Raw genomic sequence first — 15,037 nt, forward strand, 5'->3', positions numbered from 1 at the left:
TGTTTGAAATCGTGGAGGTGGAGCAGAGGAGGAGGAGACGGGGGTAACTACCTCGAAGGCGATGGCGACCGAGCTGGCCGCCGACGACATCTCCCCCCCCCCCCCCCCCCCCCCCCCCCGTAGTGCACCTCCGCGCGACGGGCGAGGCACTCGCCACGGACATGGCGGGCGAGCACCGCGCGGGAGGCGAGGGTCGCGGCATGACGACCGTCTACGACCTCTGCACTGCCGACAAGCGACCGTCGCGCGCCGTCCCCACCGTCGACGACCTGTGCGCCGCCAACAAGCCAACTCCGCGGGTCGTCCCCACAGTCCCGGAGTTCCCCGCAGCCGAGGAGCTGCCCAGTGAGCAGCACACCTCCTCCTCCATCCCTTCAACCTGCTTGATTTTGTTGCTTCACACCGTCAAAATTAGTCAAAATTGTGGCCATCCAACTCGATTTTCCTGAAATTTTGTCCTGGCTCGTGGGGTCCTTGAAGGCTAAGTAAGGGAGGTGAGGGGTGGTAGCTGTTAGTTGTTTGTGTATGTATGTGATGCTCTGTTCTGCTGGGTACTTGAAGGATCCTACAGCAGGATGCAATACTGAATGAATGGTAGGCGCGATGTTATACTGAACATGGTAGGTTTTTATTAGGTGATGCTACTGAATGGTAGGTTTGTTTTTCCATCACCCAACAATGAATGGCAGCAGGCATATATGTTTGATTTTTGGGCGCGTGAAGATGTTTGTTATGCATGTTGTTGAGTATGTAATTTTTTCAGAGTTGAGTCTGTAATTAAGTCCACGGTAGAGTTGATTTGCAAATTTTCAGAGAGCATACATCAAGTATTTTTTTAGTTTTTGTAAATTTTTGTTCAGAGAGCATGCATCAGCTTCAGAGAGCATGTACCAATGTTCAGAGAGTGTTTCTAACCAGTCAATCTTTAGAGAGGGTCATCTTTTTTCATTGACCAGCTCGCTACACATCAATATTGCGTGTGAAAGAACATGCGGTGCCCCCATGTTTGGTTTTGGTAATTGATGACAATCTCTATGGACTAATGGTTGCCTTGAGTTATATTTGAAGGATTTGTCCATAGGCATTTCTTGAAGTCCATGTGTTGGTTTTAAGGAGTTTATCCAAAGATTGGTCATGTGAGAGTTGAGCTTATTGCAAGCATGTCTTGAAGAAGAAGATTGTGTGATCATTCATGTTTACCTTCAAGACATCATCCAAATGAAGAGAGTTGGAAAGAGTCAATGTTGATCAAGACTAAGTCAAGAGTGAATCAAGTTGATCAACACACAAAGCGCACAAGATGTACCGAGGGATCAAGCGATCCCATGGTATGGTAAGCATTGTCAATTATGCTTTGTGTACTAACCCATGGTCTTCGTGAGAGTTCTTTGTGGGGTTAGGTTGCGGTGTGCAAGTTCAAGTGAAGCGGGCAAGTTCAAGTAAAGCATCACGAAGAGATCAAATGCTTGAAGCATTGTGGTGACAATCGACTTGTGAAGATGTGCGGAAGGGTGGCTCACCCATAGTGGAATATGGGGGAGCAATCAACTAGTCTTCATCGAGCCAACACAATCAAGAAAGGTGGTCCATCTTGAGGGAGTCAAGATCGTCATCATCTAGCTCAAGTGGACCATGTGCAAGGCAAAGGTTTGCTCTTGATAGGTTTTCTATTTTACCGGTCTCATGATGGTAGTTGGGAGACCGGGTTATAGGATCGATTGTCGTACTATCAAGGGGGGCTCTCGATGAGTAGCTTGCTCGTATCGTTCATAGAGAGCTCAAACCATTGCATCCTTGCGTCATCTTTATTGGTTCTTGTTTGGTTCTTCTCTTTGTGAGTTTTGGAGCTTATGGTCATCTTGATGACAAGCTTGAGTTCATCGAAAACGGAGTTCACTCGCAACTTCTATGATGTTTTCGATGTTGGAAGGTTATGCCGGTTCTTCTCGGTTGGAGGTTTCACTCCTCTATTTTGTTGGCATACCTTCCTTGCCTCTTCTTACTATAACCAGTCGCTGTTTTGATGCTACTCGTCGTCTTGTATCCAACAAGCTTGAGTTTGCTCAATTCGGAGCTCATATGCAGAAGATATGGCAGTTATGGTCCCAGCGGTAGTACCGCGGGCCGGAGCGGTAGTACCGCTTGGGTGCTACAAGCGGTAGTACCGCTCCAGAGCGGTAGTACCGCTGGTAGCCCCCAGCCATAGTACCGCTGCGGTCTCGTGCTAGTACCGCCTCGATTCGAGGGGTCTTTTTCGTGTTGGGTTTTACGGTACTAGCCGCGGCAGTGGGGGCCGTAGTACCGCTCGTATGCGGTAGTACCGCCCTGACCACCGCGGTAGTACCGCTCTGGCCCCAGCGGCAGTATCGCGGGGGGGAGCAGTAGTACCGCTGGCCAAGCGGTAGTACCGCTCTCTGCGGGGCTGGTGTGGGGGGTAACGGTTGGATTGTTCCCCCCACTATATAAGGAGGTCTTCTTCCCCAATGAACCTTATCTTTTGAGCTCGTGTTCTTCCCCATTGTTGACCTTCTTCGAGCTTGCTAACTCTCAATCTCTCCATGGATTCTTGCTAGTTTTTGAGGGAAAAGAGAGAGGAGATCTAGATCCACATTTCCACCAATCACTTTCTCCTCTATGTGAGGGGAACCCCTTGGATCTAGATCTTGGAGTTCTTGGTGTTGTCCTTCTTGTTCTTCCTCTCATTTTCCTCCCTAGCATTAGTTGCTTCGGTGGGATTTCAGAGAGAAGGACTTGGGCACTCCGTGTGCCTTTGCCATTGCATTTGGTGCATCGGTTTGAGTTCTCCACGGTGATAAGTGGAAGTTACAAGTTGAGAAGCTTATTACTCTTGGGTGCTTGGCCCCCTTGAGCTTGTTCCTCTTGGGTGCTTGGGCGCCCTAGACGGTTGGTGGTGTTCGGAGCTCAATCATTGTGGTGTAAAGCTCCGGGCAAGCGTCGGGGTCTCTAATTAGGTTGTGGAGATCGCCCCGAGCAATTTGACGGGTTCCGGTGACCGCCCCCAAGGGTTGCCAAAGTGTACGGGTTCGGTGACCGCCCCCAAGGGTTGCCATTTATACGGGTTCGGTGACCGCCCTCAAGGGTCCCTTAGTGGAATCACGGCATCTTGCATTGTGCGAGGGCGTGAGGAGATTACGGTGGCCCTAGTGGCTTCTTGGGGAGCATTGTGCCTCCACACCGCTCCAAATGGAGATTAGCATCCGCAAGGGTGTGAACTTCGGGATATATCGTCGTCTCCGCGTGCCTCGGTTATCTCTTACCCGAGCCCTTTACTTATGCACTTTACTTTGTGATAGCCATATTGTTTCTTGTCATATATATTGCTATCACCTAAGTAGTTTTTCTTGCTTAGCATAAGTTGTTGGTGCACATAGGTGAGCCTAGTTGTTGTAGGTTTTGTGCTTGACAAATTAACTGCTAGGTTTATTCCGCATTTGTTCAAGCCTAAATCGTAATTATTTTAAAGCGCCTATTCACCCCCCCCCCCTCTAGGCGACATCCATGATCTTTCAGCATGTATCTTCAGTATTTTGTCAGTTTCCTTAACCTAGTACGTCTAATACCATTTTTTGCCTGCCCAAGTAAAGTGCTAACATCATGAAAATATAAGAGTGTCTTTCTGTTTGCCTTTCTGTTTTAACTGATCTTTTGTGTTGTGTATGTCAAATCCCAACAGTTGTCGACAGAGGCATATCACATGCCTGGGTTTGGCTGTAAGCATGTTATTTGCGGAATGGAATACTGTTTTACTTACATGGAGTGGAAGAGATGGCTGGTTTTGATGTTATTTTTTATTGACTGAATACAGATTTGTTCTGTTTTTTAGACTTCAGACATGAAGTAGTGGGCACGCCTCCTCTGACATAGTTTGTTATACTTCTTATTAGTATTATTCAGTATACTTCTTATTAGTATTATTCAGTATTATTCAGAGTAAAGAGCCCGTTGAGCCAACAGGGGGTTGTTTGCAACACCTAACAAACGAATGTCAGTACGCATATATGTTGATTTTTGGGTTTGTTGTTTTGTTTGAAGTGAGCAACAACCAAATCATATAGTGTGTTTTCTAAGCTAGCTTCCTAAAGTGATTACTTCAGCCTAGCTTGTGGTTGTTGTTTCTTATCCGAAACAATTTTTTGTGCTAGGGGGTGGGGGTGGGGATGGCAGAGGTGTTTAGTTGATGAACAATGATGATATGCAGTTTGTTGAGTATTTAATTTTTCAGAGCTGACTCTGTAATTTAAGTCACTGTAAATTGATTTTGTAAGTTTTCAGAGTTGACTCTGTAAATCAAGCCAGCAAACTGTTATCTGCCCGTCAAACAAATCCCAGTCCTTTTTTGTGTCTAACATCATTGTTCGTGCCCGATAAACTAATATTTTTTTAGAGCATACATCATGTGTTTTTCAGTTTTTCTATTTTGTTCAGAGAGCATGCATTTTTATATTCAGAGAGTGCGTCTAACCAGTTAGTATTCAGAGAGGATCATGTTTTTATTTTATTTTATTTCCTCAAGCTATTTATGTCTAATGCTTTTGCCTGCCCAACTATAAGTGCACCATCAGTGCAACATATAGAGACCAGTAACTCTACAGAATCATTTCAGCCAGCTGACAAACGAGGAGGATCAGTCAATGTTCAGATAGTTTGAAACATGATTTTCAGTAATATTCAGTAATCTGTTTTTTTATCAGAGAGTTGACCATCAGTCAATGTTCAGAGTTTTTCAACTCATGAGTAAATGCTTAGAGAGGATGACTTGATCTTTTTTCCTTTCCTAGTAGTAGTCTCAGCTTTGTAAATAGTCAATGTTCTGGTTTAATTAGTACTGTAGTTTTTCTCAATGTACACATAACTTTTTTTTAACTTAGGTTCTTTTTTTGTGTTTTTTTTAAACATGAGCTTTTAAACAAAGATACAATTCCAGAGCCTTTGGAGTCAAACAACAACAGTCAAAATGATGGTTCAGGGGATGATAGCATGGATGAGCAAGAGGAGCAAAGTATAGTCGATATGACAGAATCAGATGCATCAGACGGCATGCTGATCGATGGCCTGAGAACATTTGTAATGTGTTTTGAACTAGAAGAAGCTACTGTTTTTTGTTTTCTTGTGTTGTTTTTCATAATTTCAATTCTCTGACAGAAACTTTCCTTTATTTCTACAGTTACAGAAAAGACAAGAGAGGAAGCAGGAGAGGAGTGCTTTGAAAGAGAAAAGGAAGAAGGTAACTTTGTGCTTTTCATAGTTTTCACATTGTTAACATTTCTGAGCCAAAACCACATATCTTATTTCTAGAGAATAATGTTCCTCAGCCATTTTAATGCTTGCTATTTGTTTCATTTTCAGAGGACAAGGCCAGAGAAAGGAAAAGCCAAAGGGCACATGAACAAAGGAAGAGCAACTGCATACAGCAGGTTTAGCATTGGATATTTCGCGAAGATTGTTGATGTTGTGTGCCAAAGCAATCATAGGATGGAGGTTGTGAGGAACGGCGGTTTTGGATACTTGCTCGAGCTAGAAGATTGCTATGTTCCAAGGCCTTTTGCTCGAGTTAGAGTCCTCCAACCATTTGTATATGCCAACTGACGAAGATAATGGGTCTGGAAGTACTGTTAGAGTTGATTCCAATGGGATTGAGATAAACAGTGGCGTGTTTTTGAATCATTTTTTTCATTCTTTTTCTTCTAATTCTTTGCTTGTTTTTTAATTTACATGACAACCCCCCTATATTGTTGACAGATGGAAGAGGCAGGAAGAAGAGAATGAAGACTAGTACACAGCAGTCAGAAACTTCAACAACTAAGGACAATATATTGGAAGTTAAAATAAAGGTATTTTTCTCCTTTTTGTAATTAATTCTTTTTTTTTTGAAAACCCATGTTTTTTGCGTGTGCAATGTTCAGCACATTTTTTCTGCGATATTCTGAATTTTTCTCTCAATAATTTTCACAGGAAAGCAGACTTGAAGCAGCTGTGGAAGGAGGGGAAGCTGAAATGCAGTCAGTACCGGGCAATGGTCACACGAAAGAGCTCGAAAAAGAAGCTTTAATGGTTATTGTTTTTTTAAAACCCCTTATAGTCACATCTTCTTTTAAAATAAATTGTCCCTTACCATGCACCTTTTTCATGCAAACTAACCTGCGAGGGAGTGAATTGTGGAATTGTTAAAAAATGTAGATATATATGAACAACAAATGTTAAAGCATTCTATTGCACCAAGAATTCTACAAATATCTCTGACAACCATGCTTTTTTGGGGCATGTTTGTGGGTTAGGAACAAACCATGCAGAATAGCAACGTCGCAACACAGCAACCAGAGATGAATATGCTTGATGCAGATACCAATTTTCCCAAGTGCAATGCTAGTGATTGTTCGACTCAAAAAGAAGCACCTGAAAAGAGCACTAGCCTGAACTACATGTTGTTATCAGCTAGATTGGCAAGAGCACTCGAAACGACAGAACAAGACATGAACTCAAAGGATGAAGCCAACACACATGTACCACCAACTTTCTCAGGTTTCCAACATAACACTGTTAACAGTAATCAATCTGAGGTACACCCTCCAAGGAATTTCTTTGAGCTTCTCTTAGCGCCATCTTTTTTTTTTTGATAGTTTGTTTGATCTGTGTTTTTTTTGTTTACATGTAACTCAACCTTTTTCTTCTTTTTTAAAACTCAGCATTGCACCGAAAGCAAGACAATGTATCAAGCAAACGAAGCAGCAGCAATTGAGTGTGTGGAATTAGATACCACTGCCTCCCCACAAGACAACAATAACCAAGGTTTTTTCCAACAAAAAACTTTCAGACCCATGTCTCCAAAACGAGCTTACTCCTATAAACATTTTCTTTTACTGAAGATTTGCAGTTTCTTTTTAATTTTTATTGTTCATGCCTCTTTTTCTTTTTGTGGCAGATGATTTTCGTTTCAATGAAGTCAGGGAGCAGGGGAAACATGCAGGACTTGATATTGATATCAACATACCACTATCAAATAGTACTTCCAACAACTCTTCTCTTTTTCATTCAGTACACATGGCAATCATTTTTCTTCATGTTACCGGTAGCAACCGATTTTTGTCAGTTGTTTTAACTTTTTCCTTTTTTTTTTCTTTTTTCATATGTGAAGGCGGTATAGATGACAAGCAGAAACATGTGGAAGATTTCCAACACACTATGCATCCATTGGACATTGCAAGACAAAAGTATTTCTTTTTTGATGATATGACACCTACCTGCAGAATTTTTGTTGACCATGATGATTGTGGGAACGAAATAACAGAGCCAGAACTGTGGCGCGATCTAGACACGGACTCGAATGCATATGAAGCCCAGATAGAGGTAATTATTGTCCACACGCATTTTTTTTGACTTCACCTTTTTTGCTACAAAATTCACCCACTCAATTTTTTATTCATTTCAGGAAGCTAAGAAAAAATATAAATCGAATACAAGTAAGGACATAATCAAAGGATTCAGCTCACAGGTGCTATCTCTTTTTATCAAATGTACTAGTGTATGAAAAACCCTCTTACCATCTGCAAAAGCCATCTCTAAGTGTTTTCTTTTTGTTTCTGTTTTTATTCCTTGTCTTTTCTAGCATGAGCAAACAGCACTGGGTGATTCATCCATACATTATGCGCAGAAAGAGCCTGCGACAACAGAAATGTGCAAGTACAGAAACTTTCTTCCTGGGTTCGAAGAAATAGACGACATTATTGACTTGGTATGTTTTTTTCTGACTTTTCTTCCCTTTCTTTTTGTCGTTGCTACCTTTCGTTTATAAGCAAATTCCTTTTAGATACCAAAAAAGCACACTCACCCTTTTTTTGTGATTGATTTTAAAATGCCACACTTTTTTTTCACACATCTCCTGCCGCACACACACCAAAGACATGGGACAATGCAAAAACGTGTTATTACCCAATGAGAACACAGAACTATGAGAATGATGTAAGCTCATCACAAAAGAACAAGAAGGTATAAATCCAATTGCCTTCAACCTTTTTCTTTTTTTTACGTTACTATATTTGCTTCTGTGATGTTTATTTTTGGGGGTATTTTAAATGTTTTTTGTGTTTGTGGTGCTCTTTTTTGGTTAGTTACTGAACACATCCCTTTCAACATTTTGTCCAAATTTGCAAAGTTACTTGACAACACCATTTATTGGCAAGAGGCTTTTTACAGACGAGGTCATCGAAGAAGATGACCAAGATGGGACCAAAGATCAACCAATCCCTGTCATCGATGAGTTGCAAGTAAATCTGTGTTTCCGTCTTTTCTGTGTACCAATAACTTTCTTTTATGTTTTATTAATACAACACAAGCTAATCATTAATGTTCTGGTGTTTTTTGTATGTTTTGTAGTTATCTCCGGACGTTCAAATTCTGGGGGAGAGAGTATTCAATGGTTCATGCTCTAACATGGTAAACACAGCAGACAATCTGTACAACAGCAACCTTACATTAGGCAGTTACTCAAGTGGCAAGGAAAATCTGCCTCCCAAAAGGCTTGTACGCCCAAGCAAGTATCAATGCTCACCTTTCGATAACGATCTGAGAGGCCCTCTCACGCCATCTGAGAAGCAGCTACACAGCAACATTGTGGCACTAGGCAAAATTGAACCTGATAGAAGGGCAGTGTTGGTTGATAAAACCAGTCTATCCCTTGGACAACTCGGCAATTCATTCGACACCAACGGACATGTGGAAGCTTATGTTTTCAATGTTTTCTACCGGTTGCTCTTTCGTGATAACCATCCAAGGCAATCAAAGAAGCACTACTTCTTCACTACTATCGCTGTAAGTACAATTTCAGGTCAACTAAAACATTTTTTCAACTCAAAACATTTTTCTGAAGTTATTAATTTTGTTCGTACAACAATTAACGCACTTTTTTATGTGGAAGTTTGACATTTTTAAATTTTTTTGCCTCAAAATAGGATTATTTTCTTCAAGCATGGACTACTGAAGAAGGAAGGATATCAATGAGAAGGAGAGCACTTATAAGTTTTAGTGGAGCAGGAACAACATTGCCTCTACATGAAAGTGAACGTGTACGGTGCAAAATTGATATTAACCCGACAGCTTACAAGTTTGTCTTTCTATTTCTGTTTTTCTTTTTTTCATACCCTCAGAATCTGTTCCCAAATTTTGCAGCTGTTTTTTCCATCAGTACATCACGAGCACTGGATATTGTTTATTGTTGATATTGTTGCAAGAAAATTCATTTTCCTAGATTCAGTTTATGATGGCGAGTCACCCTTTCACATGGAGGTAAAAGATTTGATGGTAAGAGCAATGTTTTTCGAGACTGTTATATTTTTAGTTGTCCTTTCTCTTGATTTTGGTACTGCAACAAATTAGCCATTTACGTGTTCCATTCTTCAACTTTTCATAGATAAACAATTTTCTCAAAACATGGGAAGAGTCGAGACTCAGGAGAATGGGGTTCAGAAACTTTGGTATAGAATACCCAAACATGCCTAAGCAAATTGGAAGGTACATTTCCGCTCTTTTTTTGTGGGAAACACAAAAACACATCCAAAGATGCTTGTTTTTCATTTTCTTTTCTGTGATCAATGTATGTTCATGTTGTTTTTAATCATTTCTTTTCTGCATAAAACACATAGATGCTTGCGGGATTTTTGTGCTCAAGTGGATGCAAACTTTTGCTTCGCGGAATCCTCTCCAGCCCCAATTCAGGATGAAGGACGTGGCAGATGCAAGGGTCAGACTTGCTGTTGATATCCTCTTCAGCAATCCTAACACTGATGATGATGCCAAAAGACTTGTCAAGTACTTTCGTCAATAAACTGGTATTTTACAGCAACAAATTTATTCCCGTTTCTTCACATACAGAGGAAAGACAATAAACTAACATACAAACTTTCTCTCAGGGAGTTGAGGACAACATTGATCTACAAGGGGGGGAGGGGCAAAAAGAATGAAGAACTAAAGAAATACTCTAGATTTTTTAGATGTCTTTCTCTTTTTTTTTGTACATGTTTTTTGTGTTCGCTCGATGAGTATCTTGGGAAAATCAACGGATATACCAGAGTAATGCAAAGAATTTTTTGTTCGGATAAAAACATTTTTTTACATTGAAGGGTAATGGAAAGTATTTGTTTTGTCTTCTGTGCCAATGCTTTTCTTATTCGAACCTTCTTTTCTTTTTCTATTTTTTAAAGAATATACTGCATCATTTTTTTTGGTGAAACTACTTCACAAAGACAAAAAGAAAAGGAGAAGCAAATGCAGGTAAAACCTCATTTTTAATTTTTCTGCTCACTGGATTTCAATCAACAATGATTTTTTTTTTTGCCATTTATCATTCAAGAAATTTCTAACCTTTCCTTTTTCTTTTCTGCTATGTCTCTTCTCCTTATACACTAGACATCGGATTTTTTCAAACGTGTCTACAGGAGAGGGGGGTGGGCGAAGAAAGTGCAATGCAAATGAAATTATGAAACACCTCAAGCAATATAGAAGAAATAATATGTGCAAAGTACTATATCCAGGTACAAACATTACCAACCAAAGTTTTATTTTTTCTCTCGTATTTCTTACAATGAAGTATTTTTCTCCCGCTTTGGGTACATGTTTCTTTTTTTCAAGGTTTCCCGCACTGCCTAGGTGTTACATGTCTTCTTTTCGATTCACTTTCTTCAAAAATCTTCTGCCTGAACTACAGCACTCCTTCAACCTGTGTGGCAGGCGCCTTCCTTCGTTGACGCTTAGCTCCATTCTGTTTGCTAGTTGATGAATCAGAAGGACCTGTTTTTTTTCTTTTTGGTTAGTTACTAGTTTGATCTTTTCTTCAAATATGGACTTATTTATTTTTAATGACAAAAAAAGCAAATGATAGGAAACAAATAAATACCTGTAGGTTTTTTAGTTGCTGGTTTCTTCTTCTCAAACTCAGACTTATCAATATGCAGATTGTGACAAGTAGCAATATTATGGTCTTGGCTCCTGCAGTGGCTGCATTTACTTTGTTTTTTTGCGAGGAACTTCTCCCTAGCTGTTAGATAACGACTTTTTGGTCGACCTTTAGATACAACAACATCTGGGTCTTGTAAGTTGTCATAGCCATCAGGGTGGGGTACTTGCATTTGTATTGGAGGTTCTTTTTCCACAGCAACTCCTCTTGCCTGAAGCTCCCTCAACTCATCTGCCTTGGTCATCTCATCAAGCCCAGCAAATATTCTCTCACTTTCGTTCACAACATACAAGTACTTTTGATTCGTTCTTGCCCCATCGGAAGCCATCTCATTGAGAATTGTTGATAGCTGTGAATATCTCAAAGGTCTGCTTGCCTCAGTCAGTTCCATGGGAACATTGAACTGCTTGTCTCTTACATATTTTCTGTCTTTTGGTTTCCATCTCTGAATATAATACTTGTCTGGTAGGACGGCCATGTTCAGGTTGACAAGCACACGCAGTATGTGTGCACACACAATGCCATCATTTTGAAACTTCCCACAGATGCAAGCAAATTCTTCTTGCTTCAGGTTTGCTAGTACAAGGTAACATCGTGTCCTGAAATCTTTTTCCGCAAGCATGCTCGACTTGTAAACCTCAAACCTTGATCCATTTTCAACAACATCCACATGCAGTTGGGCAGCAAACTTCATTTGTTTCTAAAACTGGTAAAAAATCTGCCGGTTGTACATTCGTGATGCCTGAATCTCAAGCTCATTGTGCACCCAGAATGTTGGTTTCGTTGTCCTTGTCAACGAGTCTTGCTCCCTCTCCATGTCTTGTATGCGTTCAGATATCTTCTCATATTCTGTCATGAAACTAATCACATTGTCGGTCGACGCTACATTGTCCTTGAATATGGCATTCATGCCTTCGCTCCTTGATGTTGAGTGTAAGAGTGGGAGAAAATCTGTCTTGAAGTAGACAGGTGCCCACCTTCTCCTCTCTTTCCACATAATCTTGAAATAGTTAACAGCACCAATGTCATACTTCTGCACCATCTCTTGCCACAACTTTTCAAACTCTGCAACTGTGAGGGAGTTGTGCACAATGTCTGTGAAATCAGCATGGAGATCACCTTTTGTGACAAAAGTCCTGCAACATTTCTCTTCAGCTTTTTTCTTCACATGAAACAGACAGTTTCTGTGCTTGGAGAGGTTGAACACCTCAGGGACAGCCTCCTCAGGGACAGCCTCCTTCATGGACGTGTCTTGGTCCGTGATAACGGTCCTTGGCTGCTTCCTGCCCATACACTCTAGGAATGTCTGAAAGAGCCAAATGAACGTGTTGATCGTCTCATCCTGAATGATAGCACATGCAAACAAGCAGTTCTGTCCATGCCCGAACACACCAACAAATGGGGCAAATGGCAGATTGTATTTGTTGGTTTTGTAGGTTGTGTCGAAACTTAGGCTGTCTCCATACAGATCATACATTTTCCTTGAGTAGCCATCAGCCCAGAAAATGCACAGCACTTTGCTTGGTTTTTGCGGATGAACCTTAAACTTGTAGTAGTATCTTGGATCTTCTGCTTGCTTGTTCCTGAAGTAGTCCAGCAGCTGCATCATATCGTTGCCATCATTCTCTTTCCTGATCGATGCCCTCACATTCGTCACATATTTCTTCGTGTATGGAAGCGGGCCATGCCTTAAAAATGATAGTATGTCCATTATTTTTCTTGTTGGCAGTTTTGCTGAGTTCAATGTTCTCACTAACAACTTTTCTTCATCCGTCATTTGCTTATGCGATCTCAAAAACTTTGATTCATCCGGTGGACTCAACTCGTGGTTGTGCTCGAGGTTGATATCTGTGATAAACCATCTGCCATTTTTTTTGCTGACTACCAGTTTAGCTTGACACCCTGTGACATCAATGACATTCCTTTTCCTCTTCCTTGTCTCTGGTGCTAGCTTTCCAGTTCGCTCTTGCCACCTCTCCTTCCTTTGTTTCCTCTTAGCCTCCTTTTGTTCCTCATCAAGCACCTTCCCAGACCTGTTGCATCTGAAAATACATCGGGACTCGCCACCCCCTGTGCTAGTTTGGCCACAGTAGTTTGATGCTTTTCGCACAGCAAATCCACACAAGCAAGAATAGCTCTTGTAGAATGCTTGTGCTGCTTTCGATGTTTCGAAGTCCATACCCATCTGCGGGACATGGCGGCTGCGAACCTCTTGGCTACAAGTTTGAGCAGCAAGAACCGAATCATTCTCGAGGAAATTGTCAATGTCATCTGGTGAGAATTGGTTAACGTCATCGTCCACAGATTCGTTATCACCATGTTCATCACCATGTCCAGCAACTACCTGATTAGCATCTTCTTCAGCAACAACTAGCTCTCTGTTAAATGCACTTGGATCGGTGTCTGAATGTTCACTGCATGTATTGTCTTCATTTTGATTGTCTCCAGGACAAATGCCTAGAGCCTGCAAAAGCTCTGCACCAGGAGCTGGGACGCCATCATCCCATGTGACAGTTTGCAATGCTAAATCAGCCTCCTGGAAATCTCTCTGGTTGTTAATCCAATTGCTAGGATCATCTTGTTCAATGTAGTTGCTTGATTCTGGATTGTCCATGTCAACTAGCTCGCCCAACCTTGTGTTCCGTCCAGTTACCATAAATGTCTCGTTCTGCATTTTTTGTTGAGAAAAAACATGTATAAGACTTCTCCCTCTTATTCAACATATATGTGTCTGTGCATGTTTTTCATGTTTTTTATAAAATTCAGTTTGCGATCGTACCTCAGCCCCAACAGGATAGTACTCTGTGTGTGGTGAACCAAATAGAGGATCCTGCAAAATAAAAAACAAAGTTCAAGCCAAATATCCTCAAACCAACCATCATACTCTTTTTTTATGAACAACAGAGCAGTTCAAACCTCCGATTCAGCTGCAAGCAACATTTGTGTGTATGACATGTTCATGCCAAAGCCTGGACTCAACACTAATGCCTGCATATTATTTGTTTTGCCCTGTTAATTTTTTCATGCACATACAGTTTTTATATCAATTTGGATACTCACAAGATACTCACATTTTCTTTATGTTTGACAACTGGGGTAGCATGTTGTCCAGTCACCGGAACGCAATTGTTACTCACAACAGCAAGAGGATGTGTCGATGTTCCAAACTGATGGCCCGGATAGGCCAATGATTAAGGCGGGATCATCTGTAGGAAATTAACCCTGTCGCCTTGCATTTGAGAAATCCTTGGGTCAAACCACGGGTAATGGGAGCGCACTGGCTGCAATCAAAACATACAAGTAAGCTTTAAACTTCATTTTTTGCTTTCTGTCCTGAATCAGATTTTTTTAGAAGCACAATCGTACCTGAGTACCAATGTAGTCCCCTGCATAGGACAATTCATTTGCTGCAAAAATTCAATGTTCGAATGAATCAATTTTTTTTCGCTCCAATAGATGATTCAAAAACCTGATGCTTTATGATTTTTTGCATGCATAGACTGAAAGTGTGTAGGTGTCATGAGTTTTCTGTATGATCAACACTGAAAGTTGAAACCACAATATACTTTTGATTTTCTTCTCTATTTTTTCTGTCAACATGAAAACTACAACAGTGGGATTCTAGCAGAGTTGGTACTTGTTAATTGGCACACAGACCAAATTTTGTCAGCATGCATTCTTTCTTCAAATCAACTTCCTCCCTACATCAAACATTCTCACACTACAAACACACTGACTTGAACTTGTTTCTTGATTCACAGAAATCCTTGTTTATTGATTTGGCACACTACAAACACACATTTGGCACACACCAAATTTTGACTGAATGTCATACACATGCTCTGCTCTTTTTTTTTCACCCATGTTTCTTGATTCAGAGAACAACACAACAGATTTTCAAATGTTTTTTTTTACAGCCAACTCATGATATGGTGTTTTTACTACAGACCAGCCTCTGTTTTGTTTCTCCAATCAACAGATGGAAAAGAGAGAGGCTACAAGGATATACAACAGCACCTGCTTGTCTGTTGTCTGGAGCAGAATTTCAGATCTAGCATTCAGACAAGTATC

The 15,037-nt window shown here is 40.9% G+C and overlaps 2 protein-coding genes across 6 annotated transcripts; one reads left to right on the forward strand and one right to left on the reverse strand.

The window, feature by feature from the left end:
* Positions 1-900: 900 nt before the first annotated feature.
* On the forward strand, positions 901-10,161 carry LOC109776804 (uncharacterized). Of its 5 annotated transcripts, none has more exons than XM_073510128.1 (19): positions 901-5,085; positions 5,186-5,245; positions 5,368-5,666; positions 5,761-5,852; positions 5,974-6,072; positions 6,297-6,578; positions 6,705-6,807; positions 6,941-7,021; positions 7,154-7,365; positions 7,448-7,510; positions 7,625-7,750; positions 7,918-8,004; positions 8,127-8,282; positions 8,392-8,826; positions 8,967-9,080; positions 9,184-9,315; positions 9,425-9,525; positions 9,657-9,842; positions 9,924-10,161. In XM_073510128.1, the coding sequence occupies exons 3-18, from the start codon at positions 5,549-5,551 to the stop codon at positions 9,769-9,771; spliced, it is 2,316 nt and encodes a 771-aa protein (XP_073366229.1). In that variant the 5' UTR covers positions 901-5,085; positions 5,186-5,245; positions 5,368-5,548; the 3' UTR covers positions 9,772-9,842; positions 9,924-10,161. The 5 variants fall into 5 exon arrangements, with proteins under 5 accessions (XP_073366229.1, XP_073366230.1, XP_073366231.1 ...); XM_073510129.1 differs by having other exon boundaries at positions 7,670-7,750; XM_073510130.1 differs by having other exon boundaries at positions 1,400-5,085; positions 5,368-5,619.
* A 392-nt stretch (positions 10,162-10,553) lies between these two features.
* LOC109776803 (protein FAR1-RELATED SEQUENCE 5) lies at positions 10,554-14,207 on the reverse strand. The gene is made up of 5 exons (XM_020335460.4): positions 14,038-14,207; positions 13,883-13,954; positions 13,746-13,796; positions 10,907-13,634; positions 10,554-10,800 (listed from the first exon to the last, which is right to left on the reverse strand). The coding sequence occupies exons 2-4, from the start codon at positions 13,925-13,927 to the stop codon at positions 11,667-11,669; spliced, it is 2,064 nt and encodes a 687-aa protein (XP_020191049.1). The 5' UTR covers positions 13,928-13,954; positions 14,038-14,207; the 3' UTR covers positions 10,554-10,800; positions 10,907-11,666.
* Between the last annotated feature and the right edge of the window lie 830 nt (positions 14,208-15,037).

Source organism: Aegilops tauschii, chromosome 3 (assembly GCF_002575655.3).
Source record: "Aegilops tauschii subsp. strangulata cultivar AL8/78 chromosome 3, Aet v6.0, whole genome shotgun sequence".
Taxonomy (NCBI): Eukaryota; Viridiplantae; Streptophyta; class Magnoliopsida; order Poales; family Poaceae; genus Aegilops; species Aegilops tauschii.

Excerpts from the sequence above, each read along its gene's own strand:
- LOC109776804 (XM_073510128.1), top strand. The coding sequence starts at position 5,549 with ATGTTCCAAGGCCTTTTGCTCGAGTTAGAGTCCTCCAACCATTTGTAT. Across the intron at positions 5,667-5,760 it reads CAATGGGATTGAGATAAACA|ATGGAAGAGGCAGGAAGAAG; the intron begins GTGGCGTGTTTT and ends TATTGTTGACAG. Across the intron at positions 7,022-7,153 it reads CAACATACCACTATCAAATA|GCGGTATAGATGACAAGCAG; the intron begins GTACTTCCAACA and ends TCATATGTGAAG.
- LOC109776803 (XM_020335460.4), bottom strand. The coding sequence starts at position 13,927 with ATGAACATGTCATACACACAAATGTTGCTTGCAGCTGAATCGGAG. Across the intron at positions 13,797-13,882 it reads TGCTTGCAGCTGAATCGGAG|GATCCTCTATTTGGTTCACC; the intron begins GTTTGAACTGCT and ends TTTATTTTGCAG. Across the intron at positions 13,635-13,745 it reads ACTATCCTGTTGGGGCTGAG|AACGAGACATTTATGGTAAC; the intron begins GTACGATCGCAA and ends CAAAAAATGCAG.